The sequence below is a fragment of the Triticum urartu genome, chromosome 6A (assembly GCF_056163025.1).
Source record: "Triticum urartu cultivar PI428250 chromosome 6A, HENAU_Tu73, whole genome shotgun sequence".
NCBI lineage: Eukaryota > Viridiplantae > Streptophyta > Magnoliopsida > Poales > Poaceae > Triticum > Triticum urartu.
Window position 1 is genome coordinate 124,176,836 of NC_141878.1, and position 22,694 is coordinate 124,199,529.

Consider the following 22,694-nt stretch of genomic DNA (forward strand, 5'->3'; position numbering starts at 1 on the left):
GAGTAAAGAGACTTGCCGGTAACGAGATTGAACTAGGTATTGGATACCAACGATCGAATCTCGGGCAAGTAACATACCGATGACAAAGGGAACAACGTATGTTGTTATGCGGTCTGACCGATAAAGATCTTCGTAGAATATGTAGGAGCCAATATGGGCATCCAGGTCCCGCTATTGGTTATTGACCGGAGACGTGTCTCGGTCATGTCTACATTGTTCTCGAACCGTAGTGTCCGCACGCTTAACGTTACGATGACAGTTATTATGAGTTTATGCATTTTGATGTACCGAAGGTTGTTCGGAGTCCCGGATGTGATCACGGACATGACGAGGAGTCTCGAAATGGTTGAGACATAAAGATTGATATATTGGAAGCCTATGTTTGGACATCGGAAGTGTTCCGGGTGAAATCGGGATTTTACCGGAGTACCGGGAGGTTACCGGAACCCCCCAAGAATCATATGGGCGTTAGTGGGCCTTAGTGGAAAGGTGAAAGGGCTGCCCATAAGGGCTGCACGCCTCCCCCCTCCCCTAGTCCTATTAGGACTAGGAGAGGTGGCCGGCCACCCCTCTCCCTCTTTCCCCCTTGGGAATCCTAGTTGGAATAGGATTGGGGGGGGGGGAGTCCTACTCCCGGTAGGAGTAGGACTCCTCCTGCGCCCTCCTCCTGGCCGGCGCACCTCTCCCCCTTGGCTCCTTTATATACGGAGGCAGGGGGCACCTCTAGACACACAAGTTGATCATTGAGATCGTTCCTTAGCCGTGTGCGGTGCCCCCTGCCACCATATTCCACCTCGATCATATCGTTGTAGTGCTTAGGCGAAGCCCTGCGTCGGTAATACATCAAGATCGTCACCACGCCGTCGTGCTGACGGAACTCCTCCCCGAAGCTTTGCTGGATCGGAGTCCGGGGATCGTCATCGAGCTGTACGTGTGCTAAGAACTCGGAGGTGCCGGAGTAACGGTGCTTGGATCGGTCGGATCGGGAAGAAGACGTACGACTACTTCCTCTACGTTGTGTCAACGCTTCCGTTGCGATCTACAAGGGTATGTAGATCAGACTCTCCCCCTCGTTGCTATGGATCACCATGATCTTGCGTGTGCGTAGGAATTTTTTTGAAATTACTACGTTCCCCAACAGTGGCATCCGAGCCTAGGTTATTTATGTTGATGTTATATGCACGAGTAGAACACAAGTGAGTTGTGGGCGATATAAGTCATACTGCCTACCAGCATGTCATACTTTGGTTCGGCGGCATTGTTGGACGAGACGACCCGGACCAACCTTACGCGTACGCTTACGCGAGACCGGTTCCCCCGACGTGCCTTGCACACAGGTGGCTTGCGGGCGACTGTCTCTCCAACTTTAGTTGAACCAAGTATGGCTACGCCCGGTCCTTGCAAAGGTTAAAACGGAGTCTATTTGACAAACTATCGTTGTGGTTTTGATGCGTAGGTGAGATTGGTTCTTGCTTAAGCCCGTAGCAGCCACGTAAAACTTGCAACAACAAAGTAGATGACGTCTAACTTGTTTTTGCAGGGCATGTTGTGATGTGATATGGTCAAGGCATGATGCTGAATTTTATTGTATGAGATGATCATGTTTTGTAACCGAGTTATCGGCAACTGGCAGGAGCCATATGGTTGTCGCTTTATTGTATGCAATGCAATCGCGATGTAATGCTTTACTTTATTACTAAACGGTAGTGATAGTCGTGGAAGCATAAGATTGGCGAGACGACAACGATGCTACGATGGAGATCAAGGTGTCGCGCCGGTGACGATGGTGATCATGACGGTGCTTCGGAGATGGAGATCACAAGCACAAGATGATGATGGCCATATCATATCACTTATATTGATTGCATGTGATGTTTATCTTTTTATGCATCTTATCTTGCTTTGATTGACGGTAGCATTATAAGATGATCTCTCACTAAATTATCAAGAAGTGTTCTCCCTGAGTATGCACCGTTGCCAAAGTTCGTCGTGCCCGGACACCACATGATGATCGGGTGTGATAAGCTCTACGTCCATCTACAACGGGTGCAAGCCAGTTTTGCACACGCAGAATACTCAGGTTAAACTTGACGAGCCTAGCATATGCAGATATGGCCTCGGAACACGGAGACCGAAAAGGTCGAGCGTGAATCATATAGTAGATATGATCAACATAACGATGTTCACCATTGAAAACTACTCCATCTCACGTGATGATCGGTTATGGTTTAGTTGATTTGGATCACGTAATCACTTAGAAGATTAGAGGGATGTCTATCTAAGTGGGAGTTCTTAAGTAATTTGATTAATTGAACTTAAACTTATCATGAACTTAGTACCTGATAGTATCTTGCTTGTTTATGTTGATTGTAGATAGATGGCTCGTGCTGTTGTTCCGTTGAATTTTAATGCGTTCCTTGAGAAAGCAAAGTTGAAAGATGATGGTAGAAATTATACGGACTGGGTCCGTAACTTGAGGATTATCCTCATTGCTGCACAGAAGAATTACGTCCTGGAAGCACCGCTGGGTGCCAGGCCTGCTGCTGGAGCAACACCAGATGTTATGAACGTCTGGCAGAGCAAAGCTGATGACTACTCAATAGTTCAGTGTGCCATGCTTTACGGCTTAGAATCGGGACTTCAACGACGTTTTGAACGTCATGGAGCATATGAGATGTTCCAGGAGTTGAAGTTAATATTTCAAGCAAATGCCCGGATTGAGAGATGTGAAGTCTCCAATAAGTTCTATAGCTGCAAGATGGAAGAGAACAGTTCTGTCAGTGAGCATATACTCAAAATGTCTGGGTATAATAATCACTTGATTCAATTGGGAGTTAATCTTCCAGATGATTGCGTCATTGACAGAATTCTCCAATCACTGCCACCAAGCTACAAGAGCTTCGTGATGAACTATAATATGCAAGGGATGAACAAGACTATTCCCGAGCTCTTCGCAATGCTGAAAGCTGCGGAGGTAGAAATCAAGAAGGAGCATCAAGTGTTGATGGTTAACAAGAACACTAGTTTCAAGAAAAAGGGCAAAGGGAAGAAAAAGGGGAACTTCAAGAAGAACAGCAAGCAAGTTGCTGCTCAGGAGAAGAAACCCAAGTCTAGACCTAAGCCTGAAACTGAGTGCTTCTACTGCAAGTAGACTGGTCACTGGAAGCGGAACTGCCCCAAGTATTTGGCGGATAAGAAGGATGGCAAGGTGAACAAAGGTATATGTGATATACATGTTATTGATGTGTACCTTACTAGAGCTCGCAGTAGCACCTGGGTATTTGATACTGGTTCTGTTGCTAATATTTGCAACTCGAAACAGGGACTACGGAATAAGCGGGCACTGGCAAAGGACGAGGTGACGATGCGCGTGGGAAACGGTTCCAAAGTCGATGTGATCGCGGTCGGCACGCTACCTCTACATCTACCTTCGGGATTAATATTAGACCTAAATAATTGTTATTTGGTGCCAGCGTTGAGCATGAACATTATATCTGGATCTTGTTTAATGCGAGACGGTTATTCATTTAAATCAGAGAATAATGGTTGTTCTATTTATATGAGTAATATCTTTTATGGTCATGCACCCTTGAAGAGTGGTCTATTCTTATTGAATCTCGATAGTAGTAATACACATATTCATAATGTTGAAGCCAAAAGATGCAGAGTTGATAATGATGGTGCAACTTATTTGTGGCACTGCCGTTTAGGTCATATCGGTGTAAAGCGCATGAAGAAACTCCATACTGATGGACTTTTGGAACCACTTGATTATGAATCACTTGGTACTTGCGAACCGTGCCTCATGGGCAAGATGACTAAAACACCGTTCTCCGGTACTATGGAGAGAGCAACAGATTTGTTGGAAATCATACATACAGATGTATGTGGTCCGATGAATATTGAGGCTCGTGGCGGATATCGTTATTTTCTCACCTTCACAGATGATTTAAGCAGATATGGTTATATCTACTTAATGAAACATAAGTCTGAAACATTTGAAAAGTTCAAAGAATTTCAGAGTGAAGTGGAAAATCATCGTAACAAGAAAATAAAGTTTCTACGATCTGATCGTGGAGGAGAATATTTGAGTTATGAGTTTGGTGTACATTTGAAAAATTGTGGAATAGTTTCGCAACTCACGCCACCCGGAACACCACAGCGTAATGGTGTGTCCGAACGTCGTAATCGTACTTTACTAGATATGGTACGATCTATGATGTCTCTTACTAATTTGCCGCTATCGTTTTGGGGATACGCTCTAGAGACGGCCGCATTCACGTTAAATAGGGCACCATCAAAATCCGTTGAGACGACGCCTTATGAACTGTGGTTTGGCAAGAAACCAAAGTTGTCGTTTCTGAAAGTGTGGGGCTGCGATGCTTATGTGAAAAAGCTTCAACCTGATAAGCTCGAACCCAAATCGGAGAAATGTGTCTTCATAGGATACCCAAATGAGACTGTTGGGTACACCTTCTATCACAGATCCGAAGGCAAGACATTCGTTGCTAAGAATGGATCCTTTCTAGAGAAGGAGTTTCTCTCGAAAGAAGTGAGTGGGAGGAAAGTAGAACTTGACGAGGTAACTGTACCTGCTCCCTTATTGGAAAGTAGTACATCACAGAAAACTGTTTCAGTGACACCTACACCAGTTAGTGAGGAAGCTAATGATAATGATCATGAAACTTCAGATCAAGATACTACTGAACCTCGTAGATCAACCAGAGTAAGATCCGCACCAGAGTGGTACGGTAATCCTGTTCTGGAAGTCATGCTACTAGAGCATGATGAACCTACGAACTATGAAGAAGCGATGGTGAGCCCAGATTCCGCAAAGTGGCTTGAAGCCATGAAATCTGAGATGGGATCCATGTATGAGAACAAAGTATGGACTTTGGTTGACTTGCCCGATAATCGACAAGAAATTGAGAATAAATGGATCTTCAAGAAGAAGACTGACGCTGATGGTAATGTTACTGTCTACAAAGCTCGACTTGTCGCGAAAGGTTTTCGACAAGTTCAAGGGGTTGACTACGATGAGACTTTCTCACCTGTAGCGATGCTTAAGTCTGTCCGAATCATGTTAGCAATTGCCGCATTTTATGATTATGAAATTTGGCAGATGGATGTCAAAACTGCATTCCTGAATGGATTTCTGGAAGAAGAGTTGTATATGATGCAACCAGAAGGTTTTGTTGATCCAAAGGGAGCTAACAAAGTGTGCAAGCTCCAGCGATCCATTTATGGACTGGTGCAAGCCTCTCGGAGTTGGAATAAACGCTTTGATAGTGTGATCAAAGCATTTGGGTTTATACAGACTTTCGAAGAAGCCTGTATTTACAAGAAAGTGAGTGGGAGCTCTGTAGCATTTCTGATATTATATGCGGATGACATATTATTGATTGGAAATGATATAGAATTTCTGGATAGCATAAAGGGATACTTGAATAAGAGTTTTTCAATGAAAGACCTCGGTGAAGCTGCTTACATATTAGGCATAAAGATCTATAGAGATAGATCAAGACGCTTAATTGGACTTTCACAAAGCACATACCTTGACAAGATTTTGAAGAAGTTCAAAATGGATCAAGCAAAGAAAGGGTTCTTGCCTGTGTTACAAGGTGTGAAGTTGAGTCAGACTCAATGCCCGACCACTGCAGAAGATAGAGAGAAAATGAAAGATGTTCCCTATGCTTCAGCCATAGGCTCTATCATGTATGCAATTCTGTGTACCAGACCTGATGTGTGCCTTGCTATAAGTTTAGCAGGGAGGTACCAAAGTAATCCAGGAGTGGATCACTGGACAGCGGTCAAGAACATCCTGAAATACCTGAAAAGGACTAAGGATATGTATCTCGTATATGGAGGTGACAAAGAGCTCACCGTAAAAGGTTACGTTGATGCAAGCTTTGACACTGATCCGGACGATTCTAAATCGCAAACCGGATACGTGTTTACATTGAACGGTGGAGCTGTCAGTTGGTGCAGTTCTAAACAAAGCGTCATAGCGGGATCTACATGTGAAGCGGAGTACATAGCTGCTTCGGAAGCAGCGAACGAAGGAATCTGGATGAAGGAGTTCATATCCGATCTAGGTGTCATACCTAGTGCATCGGGTCCAATGAAAATCTTTTGTGACAATACTGGTGCAATTGCCTTGGCAAAGGAATCCAGATTTCACAAAAGGACCAAGCACATCAAGAGATGCTTCAACTCCATCCGGGATCTAGTCCAGATGGGAGACATAGAGATTTGCAAGATACATACGTATCTGAATGTTGCAGACCCGTTGACTAAGCCTCTTCCACAAGCAAAACATGATCAGCACCAAGGCTCCATGGGTGTTAGAAACATTACAGTGTAATCTAGATTATTGACTCTAGTGCAAGTGGGAGACTGAAGGAAATATGCCCTAGAGGCAATAATAAAGTTATTATTTATTTCCTTATAATCATGATAAATGTTTATTATTCATGCTAGAATTGTATTAACCGGAAACATAATACATGTGTGAATACATAGACAAACAAAGTGTCACTAGTATGCCTCTACTTGACTAGCTCGTTAATCAAAGATGGTTATGTTTCCTAACCATGAACAATGAGTTGTTATTTGATTAACGAGGTCACATCATTAGTTGAATGATCTGATTGACATGACCCATTCCATTAGCTTAGCACCCGATCGTTTAGTATGTTGCTATTGCTTTCTTCATGACTTATACATGTTCCTATAACTATGAGATTATGCAACTCCCGTTTACCGGAGGAACACTTTGGGTGCTACCAAATGTCACAACGTAACTGGGTGACTATAAAGGAGTACTACAGGTGTCTCCAAAGATAGATGTTGGGTTGGCGTATTTCGAGATTAGGATTTGTCACTCCAATTGTCGGAGAGGTATCTCTGGGCCCTCTCGGTAATGCACATCACTTAAAAGCCTTGCAAGCATTGCAACTAATGAGTTAGTTGCGGGATGATGAATTACGGAACGAGTAAAGATACTTGCCGGTAACGAGATTGAACTAGGTATTGGATACCAACGATCGAATCTCGGGCAAGTAACATACCGATGACAAAGGGAACAACGTATGTTGTTATGCGGTCTGACCGATAAAGATCTTCGTAGAATATGTAGGAGCCAATATGGGCATCCAGGTCCCGCTATTGGTTATTGATCGGAGACGTGTCTCGGTCATGTCTACATTGTTATCGAACCGTAGGGTCCGCACGCTTAACGTTACGATGACAGTTATTATGAGTTTATGCATTTTGATGTACCGAAGGTTGTTCGGAGTCCCGGATGTGATCACGGACATGACGAGGAGTCTCGAAATGGTGGAGACATAAAGATTGATATATTGGAAGCCTATGTTTGGACATCGGAAGTGTTCCGGGTGAAATCGGGATTTTACCGGAGTACCGGGAGGTTACCGGAACCCCCCAAGAATCATATGGGCCTTAGTGGGCCTTAGTGGAAAGGTGAAAGGGCTGCCCATAAGGGCTGCACGCCTCCCCCCTCCCCTAGTCCTATTAGGACTAGGAGAGGTGGCCGGCCACCCCTCTCCCTCTTTCCCCCTTGGGAATCCTAGTTGGAATAGGATTGGGGGGGGAGTCCTACTCCCGGTAGGAGTAGGACTCCTCCTGCGCCCTCCTCCTGGCCGGCGCACCTCTCCCCCTTGGCTCCTTTATATACGGAGGCAGGGGGCACCTCTAGACACACAAGTTGATCATTGAGATCGTTCCTTAGCCGTGTGCGGTGCCCCCTGCCACCATATTCCACCTCGATCATATCGTTGTAGTGCTTAGGCGAAGCCCTGCGTCGGTAATACATCAAGATCGTCACCACGCCGTCGTGCTGACGGAACTCCTCCCCGAAGCTTTGCTGGATCGGAGCCCGGGGATCGTCATCGAGCTGTACGTGTGCTAAGAACTCGGAGGTGCTGGAGTAACGGTGCTTGGATCGGTCGGATCAGGAAGAAGACGTACGACTACTTCCTCTACGTTGTGTCAACGCTTCCGTTGCGATCTACAAGGGTATGTAGATCAGACTCTCCCCCTCGTTGCTATGCATCACCATGATCTTGCGTGTGCGTAGGAATTTTTTTGAAATTACTACGTTCCCCAACACCATCATCTGAAAACTCGGAGATAGGATCTGGAACAGCAAGCACACAGACCCAGGTCAGGAACCCACCCCGTTCTATCACAAAGGGTCGTCCAAGAGAGATAAGGTACAAGTCGGGATTGGAGATCCAAGCAAAACACAAGAAAACGAAGAAAGGGGCGGGCAATCTATGAGAAAAAATTGGGGCGATATAACATGGTCCTTGTGGACATTTTGTTTTGTACCCTAGATGATGAGAATTTTTTTTAAAAAAATTGGGAGAATGACTCTTGAGGGGCATCAAAAGTGGAAGGAAAATTCATTGAATGGATAAATGCAGTTGCCATGTTATGGGTACTTAATCTGCCATGTTATGTGTAGTTAATCTGCCATGTTATGTGTAGTTGGTCTGCCATGCTATTTTATACTAAATATGCCATGTTATTTTATACTAAATATGACATGCTATTTTATACTAAATATGCCATGCTAGTTGTACTGGATTTGCCATTTTAGTTGTACTAGATCTGCCATGTTAATTATGCTGGATCTGCCATGTTGTTTGTACTGTATCTGCCATGTTAGCTGTACTGAAAATATGTCATGGTATTTGTAATGACTCTGCATGGCATATATTTCCATGAGAATACGACGCGGTTTAGAGACACATAGTATGTTGTGTGCAAATGTATGGGAAACAAGTTGGAAAAATCGTAACGTGCATAAACTGCAGTAAAGGTTGTGGCTACATGATCAACCTACCCATGCTAGCCGGTGCAGTTAGCGATGAAAAAGAAGAAGAAAAACAGCCAAAATGAAAAATGACGATGACTTTCACTACCCATGTCTGATGAACTACATTTGCCATCTTTTTTAAAACATCATAGACGCATTCGAAATAGCAAACCAGTGCTAGAAACGATGAAACCATTGTAATAATGATAAACATAAAAACATATCTGATGTAACGCCTAAAATAGGTTCACGTCCACACATATATTACAAAAACTATTCAAATGTCGCTCACACACCACCACTACATAGTTAGGCTACGCGGGGTTGCAGTCATAACATAGCACACAAACATAGTTTTCAACGAGAAACAAAGAGATAGTACCTTACATTCCTCGGCAACAGAATGTAAGGTATGCGTCCGGTATGTAACGCCACGTGATCACTTGTACTTCTTGATGACTTTCTTGACAGCTTCCTCCACGAACTCACGTGCTCCGGACCGCTTGTTGAAATCTTCATTCGTCAACCAGTTCCATGTGTAGATTTTCCGGAGCTCAACGACCGTTGCAGCTGTGATAGGGGGGACAATTCTGCCTTCCCACTTTGCAAAGTATTCCAGCGCGTGAAAGATACAGTTCGTCCTGCACGAGGAAAAGAGACAGGTGAACACGCAAAAAGGAGAGTCGTAACAAAGATAGACTTCAATTCAGATGTGACAACAAAAGAGGGGTTGGATTGATGTAAATGGCACATGAAGGAAGGAAGAAATTACGTGTTCCCTTGCTTCGCAGTCACCACATACTCAGTCAGGAAATGCCTGATCTGGACCTTTGAATGTTCGTAGTGACGGTTCCATGTCTCTTTGAGGTTGTTAATAAAGAATTCGGCATGCGTAGTAAGGTCTGCATCAGCTTCCGAACGGATTGAATCAAGCACCTCAAAACGTTGGTTCTTCAGGTCAAGACAGATCGCATAGTGGTGACCACACTTGTCGTGTGGGTCATGTGGTGCAAGCTCCTGGAACATGGGGAACATGACCTGCATTTAAAAGTGAAGAAATGAGAAGTAGAGTTCACATAAAGAACAGCAGAGGGACAAAAAAAATTAGAATCACGTATAATGTTTGGTTATGGGTGGGGGTAGTTGAAAGAAAGTTGCCATTCATGTATGAACAAAATGTGCCGTGTATTTTACTATCAAGTTGCCACATAGTTTGCACGGGATGCAAAAATCAAGAAGTCAGTGTGCACGGCAGCTGTTGCCACATGAAAACATCTGCCACATAAACACAAGTGCAGATGATGGCAAAAAACCACACCATGTGAAAAAACATTGCAGACAGGGAAGGAGTACTCACATATTTCTTCAGTGTGAGCTTGAATTCACCGTGTTGAGCAAAATTCTTCCTCGGGATTTTGTGGTGGAAGTCACCATCCCATATTTTGCAGGTCACACTGTAATGCATGATTATCTTGTCGGCACACACATCGGTGTGATTGTTGATGTAGTCGATCCCGCATGCAACTACATTCGTCGACATTTTACCGTTTGGCCTCACGGACTCGGCAAGATCACCCAGCTCGACGTATGTCACTCCGCATTGAATGACTTTGGTTCTGTCCAAACATAAGCTGTATGAAAACGATATGACATGGAATAATCATGCCTACTAAGTAAAAAAAATATGAAAGAACTAAAACGTAAGCAGATCGTGTATAGAAAGTACGAAGAAGATGAATGGTAAAAAAGGAGCAAAGCAAAATGAGAGATTATGGGGTGTGGTCATTTATGCTTTCAGCTCCTTCATGTGCTTGCTGCTGGCCCTCGCATTTCCAAACCGCTTGACGATATCGTACAGCTGGGTCTGTTCCTTAGTGGCCCTGAATTCGGGCTCGTAGTCTTCCGCGGGAGGTGGGTGAACTACCCTCTGCTGCCTCACAGAACCAGGAGTGGCACTCCTAATGGTATCCTCAGATACCGTATCTGCAGGCACGTTGGAACTTGATTGCCCTTGCCCTCGTGAGGACCTCCTCTGCAATGCTGCCTCCTCAATCATGCGGTAAGCTTTGTCAAGTGACGGTGAAATCTCCTCAGGGGTGGCTGCAATGATAAAAAAAGTGGGTTAGGATACCTAGAAAATCAAAAACATATGGATTGTGAGAAGATAGGGTGCATGATGTGAGATGTAGGTAGAAAAAGTGGGGCAGTTGCCATGTGTTGTCCAACTACAGTGGCCATGTCGTAGCAACTACAATTGCCATGTAGTTGCACTGTAGTTGCCATCTAGTTGGACTGTAGTTGCCATGTCACAGCAACTACATTTTCCATGTTGTGTCAACTCCATTTGCCATGTGATTGCCGTATGAAAAAATGCAGCATGGAAACAAAAAATGCAGGCGACATGGTGTGGCAAATCCAGTTGCCATGTGTAATGCACTGTATTTGCCATGTGACAGCAACTACAGTTGCCATGTTGAATCAATTTCAGTTGCCATGTGGTTGCCCAAATGTCAAATGCAGCATGGCAGCAAAAAAAATGTAGGTGACATGGTGCATCAAATACAGTTGCCATGTCATCACATGTCAGTTGCCATCACAAGTGAGAACCCCCAAAATATATGATTGGGACAAAAGTCAAACTACAAAGATGTATACAAGAAAAATCATAAGGACATGACAAGTGTACCTTGCACAATCGGCTCTACGAACTTGACAGCCTTCCTGCCCTCGACCATTGGCTGCGTCATCATTGCGGGCATGCCTCCTAGGAAAGCAAAGGCAACTAGCATAGGATCTTGCACCACCGGTTGATCTTGACTGATGCCAAGGCTGAAGCTCGGTGGGGTAAAGGCCATTGGGTGCCTCTCATTCCTACTGGCCGGACCACGAACGACTTGCGGGGCAGAATCCAAGGGTGAAAGATCGACAAACATATCTGAATCGGCCGCTACAGAATGATCAGCCTTATTTGCAGGGTGGGGCGTGTTGTCAGCGGTATCAGTCGCAGCTTTCATGAGAATCTTCTTGTTTGGGCTGTAGGGGACACCGACATTGACTAGGAGCCTGGAAGTGCGCAGATTTATGCTGGGGATTCCCACTGCAGGTAAAGGCGCAGTCTGCTCCGGTTTTTCACCTGCGTCACTCGTTCCCGGCTTGACACCTACATCAGTTGTGCTTCGGTCTTCTGGTTTCTCCATCACATTGCTTTTGGCAGGTGGCGGGAACAGTGTGGACGCAGGAACATAACCAGACTCGTCTCTCCTGCTCCTAGCTACAGCCGGTGCGTTGGGTATGTCTGTTGGTTGCTTGCGGGGGCTATGACGCCTAGGTGGAAGACCAGCACGCGAAACAGTCGCCTTAGCAGTATCTGCACCGACAGGAGCTGGAGCTGTTGTGCCAGGACTCTCACCTGTAGATGGCATATCCTTGTGAACTGCCGCCTCAGCCGCTTCTGTCGTGGACACAGGAGTGCCACCACGCACGCGCTTGGAATCGGTGTCAGATGAGCGGGAATCTTCCTTGCTTAGGTTCGTCTCGGGAGCGTCCACTTCAATGCTTGCTGATGGGGTGGCATGGCTCACAGCAGCATCCTTCATTGCCAGAAGAGTTGGCAATATTTCAGCTGTCCTGGGAGATACCGACTCGTCACTCCCCGATGTACGGATGCCTGTTGTTCTAGCCTGCACATCTGCAGCCGGCGGAGATGGTCGGCCACTTGCATCAGAGTTGGTGGGAGCGGTCAACGGTGCAGTAGCAGTATTGTCGCCTGGTGCCTCATGTACATCTGAGTTGCCCCCTGTTGACAACTTTGAATGCAGGCGTTCGAGCGGGTCCTTACTAATATGCTTGGCCCCGCGCGTAGTAGTCTTCTTCACCCTGCAAAAAAAATAAAGCGCAAGAAAAAGGTATTAAAAATGAACAGAAATATGTTTGCCTTGGTAAAAATCTTAAAAAATGAAAAACAAGTGGAAAAGCTGGTAGTTGCCATGTAAGGGGAACGTGAGTTGCCATGTGTCATAATTAGCAGTTGCCATCCAGCAGCAGTTGCCATGTTAGCCAAATTGAAGAATGATAAAAATGTCTGATCTGCCATGAATGCAATTTCAAACCTAGGTGTGGGATGAGCTCACAAGCCAACGGTAAAGATGGCAGTTGCCATTAGGTACATTAAAGTTATCATTTGGCCTAGATTCCAGTTGCCATGTAAAAAACAATAGAAGTTGCCATACACTTAAAAAGGAAGGAAAAATCATTTGGAGAACAGCAGTTGCCACGTGGGGGCGATGATAGAAGACAATGTGACAAGCTAAACGGATGCATTGGAAAATCAAGAAAATATAGCGCTATGTCAATGAAAGCGGATGAAAAAACCCACTTCTTGACTGCCTTCCTCATGTGTGGCAACACGACAGGATCCCCGGTGTTGGTCGTCGTCGTGCGAGGAGATGACCTGGTGGAAGGGGTGTCACCGGCAATGTGGGCGCCTTTGTTCAACCGAGCAGAAACACGGGTTGGCGTTGGCGCCTGTTTCTTCGTAACTGCTCGTCCACCAGCTGTCGGCTCGGTGCACGTATGAGATGGAGGAAAAAAAGGTGGCAATTGTCAGACAGTAAACTCGTTGCCGCGCTTGACAAAAACAAGTGCAAAAAAAGGATGAGTCTGTTCGAAGAAAATAGACAAAGCAAAAAACTAAAATAAAAGTCGAACCTCTTCCTGGCAGCTACGGGGTCGGTCCTAGACCTCTTGCCAGCAGAACCCTGCCCAACACCCTCTGGAGCCCTCCCCCTCTTTGATGGCAAAACCCCCTCGCCTCTCGCAGCCGTGTGTTGTTTGACTTTCTCCGGTTGGGGGACATCTGTTGCATCCTTGCCCTTGTTACCACCCGCGTGAACTTCAGCATGATCATCATCATCGGTGTCCTCTTGCACATTCTCCATGACATCATCGTCATCCTTGCTGAGACCAGCATCTCCACCTAGTTCATCTTGTGTGTCAGCAGGCTCTTGGGAACTGTTGTAGTCATACCGGCCACGGCAACCGGTTGGCCGGTGTGTACTTTCTGGGATAAATGAAGTGAACTGCCTCGCAACCGCGTCGCTGTCGGAGCCACTGAGGGACATCCACCCCTCAACCAACTTCCCGAGCAAGCCGGTCATTCCAGATGCAAACTGCCCTATTAGATGCTCAACAGGTGCCCTCGCCTGTGCACGAAACAAAGAAGCATCAATGACCACCGTATTGCAATCACTTGCACGACATCAAAAAATATTCCACGGCAAACCATAGATGTAGATCTTTTGATTACCTCGGCAGGGCAAGACGGAGCTGAGTGCATGTCCATCCACTTTCCAAAGTTTTGAGGCCCCCCAAACTCGTTGTAGTCTATAGCATGCTTGGCCATCAGCTGGAAAGAACAAAAAAAGAAAAAAAAGAAAAAAAGCTAGGACGTAAGAGAGAGAATGTAAGTTTAAGCACGAATGAAAAGAGTTGCCATGTGGAATGAGACATGGATACAGTACTCAGACAGCCATGGATAACAAAGGTAGTCATCTCTTATGACCCACAGACGGTTGCCTCATGCCAATTTGTAGGCATGCCGTGTGGGCAAAGAAACCAGAACTAACCTGCAGTTTTCCATATGTGGTGTCAGTAGCCTTGTCTGCGGCAAGCACAGCCTTGACAGCGTTGATAGTCCACATAGAAACAGCAAACTTGTGCGCAGGCGGCGGGCCTCCTGTCCCAGTGAAATCCACGGTGGATAGGTCAAGATAGTCGACGTACATGAGCTGATGCAAAACAATTTTAAAAAGAAATAAATATCAGTTGCCATCATGGGTACTGTGTGGAGGAAAACAGAATAATATATGTTCCCATGATAATCAAGTTGAGGTGCATGAAAGAATAGAAGAAGAAGAAGATGCCATCTACATGTGCTAATTGCCATCATAGTGTGATAGCAGTTGCCATGTTGTTATGATGGCAGTTTCCATCATAGTATGATGACAGTTGCCATACTAATATGATGGGAGTTGCCATATTGTCATTATGCCAGTTGCCATATTGTCATTATGGCAGTTGCCATCTTGATATGATCAGGTTGCCATCTTGTTATGATCAGGTTGCCATGCATGAATAAAAGTGTGTTAAAAAACAGTGTTCACAGAAAGAACTGGTAAAAAATACCATTAAATGCAGTCGACAACCCTTTTGGTACATCTTGCTTGAGAATGCATCATGCAGGAAGTCGGCAATAAACTTACACCAATTCATGTTCTTCACATTTCCCAGATCCGCCTGCACCACACAAAATTTCAGGACAAAAAAGGTTGCCGCATCAGAAATCAAATGGAAAAAAACATCGGAAAACGCTGGCAGTCACTAGCTTTACACATGACATCGGAGCCAAAAAGATCAAAGGAAAATAAAGTAGTAAGAGATGGATCATTCACCAGGATGGGGAAGCATTTGTTGCTTGGGCGAAGAGAGGTGGTCGGCGCGAAAACAGCTGAGATGAGGTACATGAGTAGCTTCATCTTGAAAACATCTCCATGCGTCGTCATGGCCTGCAGCGAATCTGCCACTACAGACGTGTTCGGCATGGATTCAGACCCAGGAAACAAACGGGGGAACAGCGCTTCCTCGATCTCATTGTTGACCTCGTACGGGACTTTCATATGTCCACGAGGCACACCCAAAGTGTAGAACACAGATTCCTCGTTCAACAGTAGTCTTCCACGTCCCGGAATCACGAATTCCCTGGAAGCGGGGTCGTAGATCTCACCAAGCCAGTCGCATACAGGGTTGACAAGGTTCGTGCACCGGACATCCATCATAGACTGCATACCCATCTCAGCAGCAGCCCCCTTCTGATCGTCGGTGAATTTGTCAGTCAACGCAGTCAGTCGTTCTTGGGAGGCTCTGTTGCGAATACGTTTCTTCTTCTGCAAAAAACAGACAAAAAGTGATCAGTTGTTGCCATGTTTTTGCAAAAAGTGATCAGTTGTTGCCATGTTTTGCAATCTCATGAAATTTTAGTTCGTGTCAGACGACTACAAGCTCGAGGTGTCAACCAGTAACATAAATCAGGAGGAAGGGGGATGTGTGAACATTTATCTCATCACCCACTTTTCTCCGTCCAGTTGCCCGATTACGCTGTGGTGGATCCATGAAATCATCATCATCGTTTTGATGATCGCCACGAGCCATTCTGCTGAGATAGGAACAGACCAAATTGTCATGGTGGAAATGTAAATGCAAGAGGTAGGCAGTTGCCACCTAACAGAAAATGTCAACTAGTGAATGCAGAAAAAATAACATGAACACACACGCACCCCTCCTATGATTGTCGGAAACATAAACGTGGCAAGTAAGCACGTTGGTTGCATTATCAAGTAAAAAAAGTGTACATATGGTAAATGCACTTGAAAACCAAAAATGTTGAAGTTGCCATGTTAGCCCAAGATAGTACGATAGAAATTCACAGAATCCTCCACATCAGAAAAACTAAGATGTCGCAGCTCACACACTGTCCTAAAAATACACCAATCAAATGCCACTTGTTCAGCGGCAGAAATGTGCTAGGGTGAAATTGCCGTGCTGAAATGCAACACATACTACAACAAATTGATGAAACCACATCTAATTCAAGAACCTGAAAAATTGCCATAGTGTGATCAGATATCACAAAGTCGTTGTGGCAAAACAAAAAAAATTGCGCCTACAGTACAATGAATTTGCCATATTGTACTGACTGCGGTGGCAACAGACATGATGTGGTCAGCCAAAAACTTGCCACATGCAAAGCATATGTATGGCATCTGACACAATTGATATGCAAATTTGGTTGCCACATTATGCAGCCAATTTGCCACACTGTCTTATCTGCAGAATGGCAACAGACAGTGTGTTCACATTCTATTCGCCACATGAATATACTATCCAAGTGGCAACAGGCACACTTGATGTGCACATTAGTTGCCGTCCAGTGCAGTTGGCTCCTGAAACTGCATTGACTGCCGATTTTGGAAACTATCACAGTGTGGTAACTATCACAAATCATTTAGAAAAATTAGATGCCACAACGAAAAAGCATGTTTGTGGCTACTATCACAGTAATTCAGCAAATTTAGTTGCCACATGGAAGAGCGTGTGTGTGGCAACTATCACAGTCATTCAATAAAAATAGTTGCCCCATGCGAAAGCTTATATGTGGCAACTAACACAGCCATTTCAGTTATTTGTTGCCGCAAGGGGAAACACGTTTGTGGCAACTATCACAATTGTTCAGGGAGTTAGTTGCCACACAATCATGATAGTTAATGAAACTATCAAGTTCGTCTCATACTACAGTTTCAAAACCCAACTAACTAGATCTAGGGTTCAATGGCAACTACCGCGACTTCAAATTCACCCTCAAAATTCTCCCACGAACTGACTGCAAACACAAATTCGAACCAATGCGCATCAAACAAACCGGGTTCAGAAGACATGTAGACATGACCGAGATGGCTCTCCGGTCAATAACCAACAGCGGGATCTGGATACCCATGTTGGCTCCCACATGCTCCTCGATGATCTCATCGGATGAACCACGATGTCGAGGATTCAAGCAACCCCGTATACAATTCCCTTTGTCAATCGGTACGTTACTTGCTCGAGATTCGATCGTCGGTATCCCAATACCTCGTTCAATCTCGTTACCGGCAAGTCACTTTACTCGTACCGTAATGCATGATCCCGTGACCAGACACTTGGTTACTTTGAGCTCATTATGATGATGCATTACCGAGTGGGCCCAGAGATACCTCTCCGTTATACGGAGTGACAAATCCCAGTCTTGATCCGTGTCAACCCAACAGACACTTTCGGAGATACCCGTAGTATACCTTTATAGTCACCCAGTTACGTTGTGACGTTTGGTACACCCAAAGCACTCCTACGGTATCCGGGAGTTACACGATCTCATGGTCTAAGGAAATGATACTTGACATTGGAAAAGCTCTAGCAAACGAACTACACGATCTTGTGCTATGCTTAGGGTTGGGTCTTGTCCATCACATCATTCTCCTAATGATGTGATCCCGTTATCAATGACATCTAATGTCCATAGTCAGGAAACCATGACTATCTGTTGATCAACGAGCTAGTCAACTAGAGGCTCACTAGGGACATGTTGTGGTCTATGTGTTCACACATGTATTATGATTTCCGGATAACACAATTATAGCATGAACAATAGACAATTATCATGAACAAAGAAATATAATAATAACCATTTTATTATTGCCTCTAGGGCATATTTCCAACAGTCTCCCACTTGTACTAGAGTCAATAATCTAGTTACATTGTGATGAATCGAACACCCATAGAATTCTGGTGTTGATCATGTTTTGCTCTAGGGAGAGGTTTAGTCAACGGATCTGCTACATTCAGGTCCGTATGTACTTTACAAATATCTATATCTCCATCTTGAACATTTTCACGAATGGAGTTGAAGCGACGCTTGATGTGCCTGGTCTTCTTGTGAAACCTGGGCTCCTTGGCAAGTGCAATAGCTCCAGTGTTGTCACAGAAGAGTTTGATCGGCCCCGACGCATTGGGTATGACTCCTAGGTCGGTGATGAACTCCTTCACCCAAATTGCTTCATGCGCTGCCTCCGAGGCTGCCATGTACTCCGCTTCACATGTAGATCCCGCCACGACGCTCTGCTTGCAACTGCACCAGCTTACTGCCCCACCATTCAAAATATACACGTATCCGGTTTGTGACTTAGAGTCATCCAGATCTGTGTCGAAGCTAGCGTCGACGTAACCCTTTACGACGAGCTCTTCGTCACCTCCATAAACGAGAAACATTTCCTTAGTCCTTTTCAGGTACTTTAGGATATTCTTAACCGCTGTCCAGTGTTCCTTGCCAGGATTACTTTGGTACCTACCTACCAAACTTACGGCAAGGTTTACATCAGGTCTGGTACATAGCATGGCATACATAATAGAACCTATGGCTGAGGCATAGGGGATGACACTCATCTCTTCTATATCTTCTGCCGTGGTCGGACATTGAGCTGAGCTCAATTTCACACCTTGCAACACGGGCAAGAACCCCTTCTTAGACTGATCCATATTGAACTTCTTCAATATCTTATCAAGGTATGTGCTTTGTGAAAGACCTATGAGGCGTCTTGATCTATCTCTATAGATCTTGATGCCTAATATATAAGCAGCTTCTCCAAGGTCCTTCATTGAAAAACTCTTATTCAAGTAGGCCTTAATGCTGTCCAAAAGCTCTATATCATTTCCCATCAAAAGTATGTCATTTACATATAATATGAGAAATGCTACAGAGCTCCCACTCACTTTCTTGTAAACGCAGGCTTCTCCATAAGTCTGCATAAACCCAAATGCTTTGATCATCTCATCAAAGCGAATGTTCCAACTCCGAGATGCTTGCACCAGCCCATAAATCGAGCGTTGGAGCTTGCACACCTTGTCAGCATTCTTAGGATCGACAAAACCTTCCGGCTGCATCATATACAATTCTTCCTTAAGGAAACCATTAAGGAATGCCGTTTTGACGTCCATTTGCCATATCTCATAATCATAGAATGCGGCAATTGCTAACATGATTCGGACGGACTTCAGCTTCGCTACCGGTGAGAAAGTCTCATCGTAGTCAACCCCTTGAACTTGCTGATAACCCTTAGCGACAAGTCGAGCTTTATAGATGGTAACATTACCATCCGCGTCTGTCTTCTTCTTAAAGATCCATTTATTTTCTATGGCTCGCCGCTCAACGGGCAAGTCAGTCAAAGTCCATACTTCGTTTTCATACATGGATCCTATCTCGGATTTCATGGCTTCCAGCCATTTGTCGGAATCCGGGCCCGCCATCGCTTCTTCATAGTTCGAAGGTTCACCGTTGTCTAACAACATGATTTCCAAGACAGGGTTGCCATACCACTCTGGTGCGGAACGTGTCCTTGTGGACCTACGAAGTTCAGTAGCAACTTGATCTGAAGTTTCATGATCATCATCATTAACTTCCTCTCTAGTCGGTGCAGGCACCTCAGGAACATTTTCTTGAGTTGTGCCATTTTCCGGTTCAAGAGGTAATACTTCATCAAGTTCTACTTTCCTCCCACTTACTTCTTTCGAGAGAAACTCCTTCTCTAGAAAGGATCCATTCTTGGCAACAAAGATCTTGCCTTCGGATCTGAGGTAGAAGGTATACCCAATAGTTTCTTTAGGGTATCCTATGAAGACGCATTTTTCCGACTTGGGTTCGAGCTTTTCAGGTTGAAGTTTCTTGACATAAGCATCGCATCCCCAAACTTTTAGAAACGACAGCTTAGGTTTCTTCCCAAACCATAATTCATACGGTGTCGTCTCAACGGACTTCGACGGAGCCCTATTTAAAGTGAATGCGGCAGTCTCTAAAGCATAGCCCCAAAAAGATAGTGGTAAATCGGTAAGAGACATCATAGATCGCACCATATCTAATAGAGCGCGATTACGACGTTCGGACACACCATTACGCTGAGGTGTTCCAGCCGGCATCAGTTGTGAAACTATTCCACATTTTCTTAAGTGTGTGCCAAACTCATGACTCAAGTATTCTCCTCCACGATCTGATCGCAAGAACTTGATTTTCCTGTCACGTTGATTCTCAACCTCACTCTGGAATTCCTTGAACTTTTCAAAGGTCTCAGACTTGTGTTTCGTTAAATAGACATACCCATATCTACTCAAGTCATCAGTGAGGGTGAGAACATAACGATAGCCACAGCGAGCCTCAACACTCATTGGACCGCACACATCAGTATGTATGATTTCCAATAAGTTGGTTGCTCGCTCCATTGTTCCTGAGAACGGAGTCTTGGTCATTTTACCCATGAGGCATGGCTCGCACATGTCAAATGATTCGTAATCAAGAGACTCTAAAAGTCCATCTGCATGGAGCTTCTTCATGCGTTTGACACCTATGTGACCAAGGCGGCAGTGCCACAAGTATGTGGGACTATCATTATCAACCTTACATCTTTTGGTACCCACACTATGAATATGTGTAGCATTACGCTCGAGATTCATTAAGAATAAACCATTCACCATCGGAGCATGACCATAAAACATATCTCTCATATAAATAGAACAACCATTATTCTCGGATTTAAATGAGTAGCCATCTCGTATTAAACGAGATCCTGATACAATGTTCATGCTCAAACTTGGCACTAAATAACAATTATTGAGGTTCAAAACTAATCCCGTAGGTAAATGTAGAGGTAGCGTGCTGACGGTGATCACATCGATCTTGGAACCGTTCCCGACGCGCATCGTCACCTCGTCCTTCGCCAGTCTCCGCTTATTCCGCAGCTCCTGCTTTGAGTTACAAATGTGAGCAATTGCACCGGTATCAAATACCCAGGAGCTACTACGAGTACTGGTAAGGTACACATCAATTACATGTATATCATATATACCTTTCGTTTTGCCGGCCTTCTTGTCCGCTAAGTATTTGGGGCAGTTCCGCTTCCAGTGACCACTTTCCTTGCAAGAAAAGCACTCAGTCTCGGGCTTGGGTCCATTCTTTGGCTTCTTCCTGGCAGCTTGCTTGCCAGGCGCGGCAACTCCCTTGCCGTCCTTCTTGAAGTTCTTCTTACCCTTGCCTTTCTTGAACTTAGTGGTTTTATTCACCATCAACACTTGATGTTCCTTTTTGACTTCTACCTCTGCTGATTTCAGCATTGCAAATACTTCAGGAATGGTCTTTTCCATCCCCTGCATATTGAAGTTCATAACAAAGCTCTTGTAGCTCGGTGGAAGCGACTGAAGGATTCTGTCAATGACCGCGTCATCCGGGAGATTAACTCCCAGCTGAGTCAAGCGGTTAGGTAACCCAGACATAGTGAGTATGTGCTCACTGACAGAACTGTTTTCCTCCTTACAGCTGAAGAACTTGTCGGAGACTTCATATCTCTCGACCCGGGGAGCTTGAAAAACCATTTTCAGCTCTTCGAACATCTCATATGCTCCGTGTCTCTCAAAACGCTTTTGGAGCCCCGGTTCTAAGCTGTAAAGCATGCCGCACTGAATGAGGGAGTAATCATCGGTACGTGTCTGCCAAGCGTTCATAACGTCTTGTTCTGCAGGGAGAACAGGTGCTTCACCTAGCGGTGCTTGTAGGACATAATCTTTCTTGGCAGCTATGAGGATGATCCTCAGGTTCCGGACCCATTCCTTATAGTTGATGCCATCGTCTTTCATCTTGGTTTTCTCTAGGAACGCGTTGAAGTTGAGGACAACGTTGGCCATTTGATCTACAATACATGTTGGAAATATTTTAGACTAAGTTCATGATAATTAAGTTCATCTAAATCAAATTATTCAATGAACTCCCACTCAGATAGACATCCCTCCAGTCATCTAAGTATAACATGATCCGAGTTAACTAGGCCGTGTCCGATCATCACGTGAGACGGACTAGTCAACATCGGTGAACATCTTCATGTTGATCGTCTATACGACTCATGCTCGACCTTTCGGTCTACTGTGTTCCGAGGCCATGTCTGTACATGCTAGGCTCGTCAAGTCAACCTAAGTGTTTGCATGTGTAAATCTGTCTTACACCCGTTGTATGTGAACGTTGGAATCTATCACACCCGATCATCACGTGGTGCTTCGAAACAACGAACTGTCGCAACGGTGCACAGTTAGGGGGAACACTTTCTTGAAATTATTATGAGGGATCATCTTATTTACTACCGTCGTTCTAAGTAAACAAGATGCAAAAACATGATAAACGTCACATGCAATCAAATAATAATAGTGACATGATATGGCCAATATCACATAG

At 44.8% G+C, this 22,694-nt stretch overlaps 1 protein-coding gene across 1 annotated transcript; it reads right to left on the minus strand.

Moving 5' to 3' along the window:
* Positions 1-9,281: 9,281 nt before the first annotated feature.
* Positions 9,282-16,851, minus strand: LOC147964409 (uncharacterized). Its single transcript, XM_087529967.1, has 13 exons — positions 16,821-16,851; positions 16,665-16,723; positions 15,292-15,783; positions 15,026-15,136; positions 14,467-14,628; positions 14,148-14,246; positions 13,550-14,043; positions 13,218-13,292; positions 11,529-12,718; positions 10,633-10,942; positions 10,200-10,473; positions 9,615-9,880; positions 9,282-9,483 (listed from the first exon to the last, which is right to left on the minus strand). The coding sequence occupies exons 1-13, from the start codon at positions 16,849-16,851 to the stop codon at positions 9,282-9,284; spliced, it is 3,765 nt and encodes a 1,254-aa protein (XP_087386093.1).
* Between the last annotated feature and the right edge of the window lie 5,843 nt (positions 16,852-22,694).

What these genes read in the sequence shown, in the direction of transcription:
- LOC147964409 (XM_087529967.1), bottom strand. Translation starts at nt 16,851, where the DNA reads ATGCAGTTTCAGGAGCCAACTGCACTGGACG. An exon ending in CCCGTAGCTGCCAGGAAGAG is followed by an intron (nt 13,293 to 13,549) that starts GTTCGACTTTTA and finishes CCCTTCCACCAG; the next exon opens with GTCATCTCCTCGCACGACGA. An exon ending in ATGAGGAAGGCAGTCAAGAA is followed by an intron (nt 12,719 to 13,217) that starts GTGGGTTTTTTC and finishes TTTTTTTTGCAG; the next exon opens with GGTGAAGAAGACTACTACGC.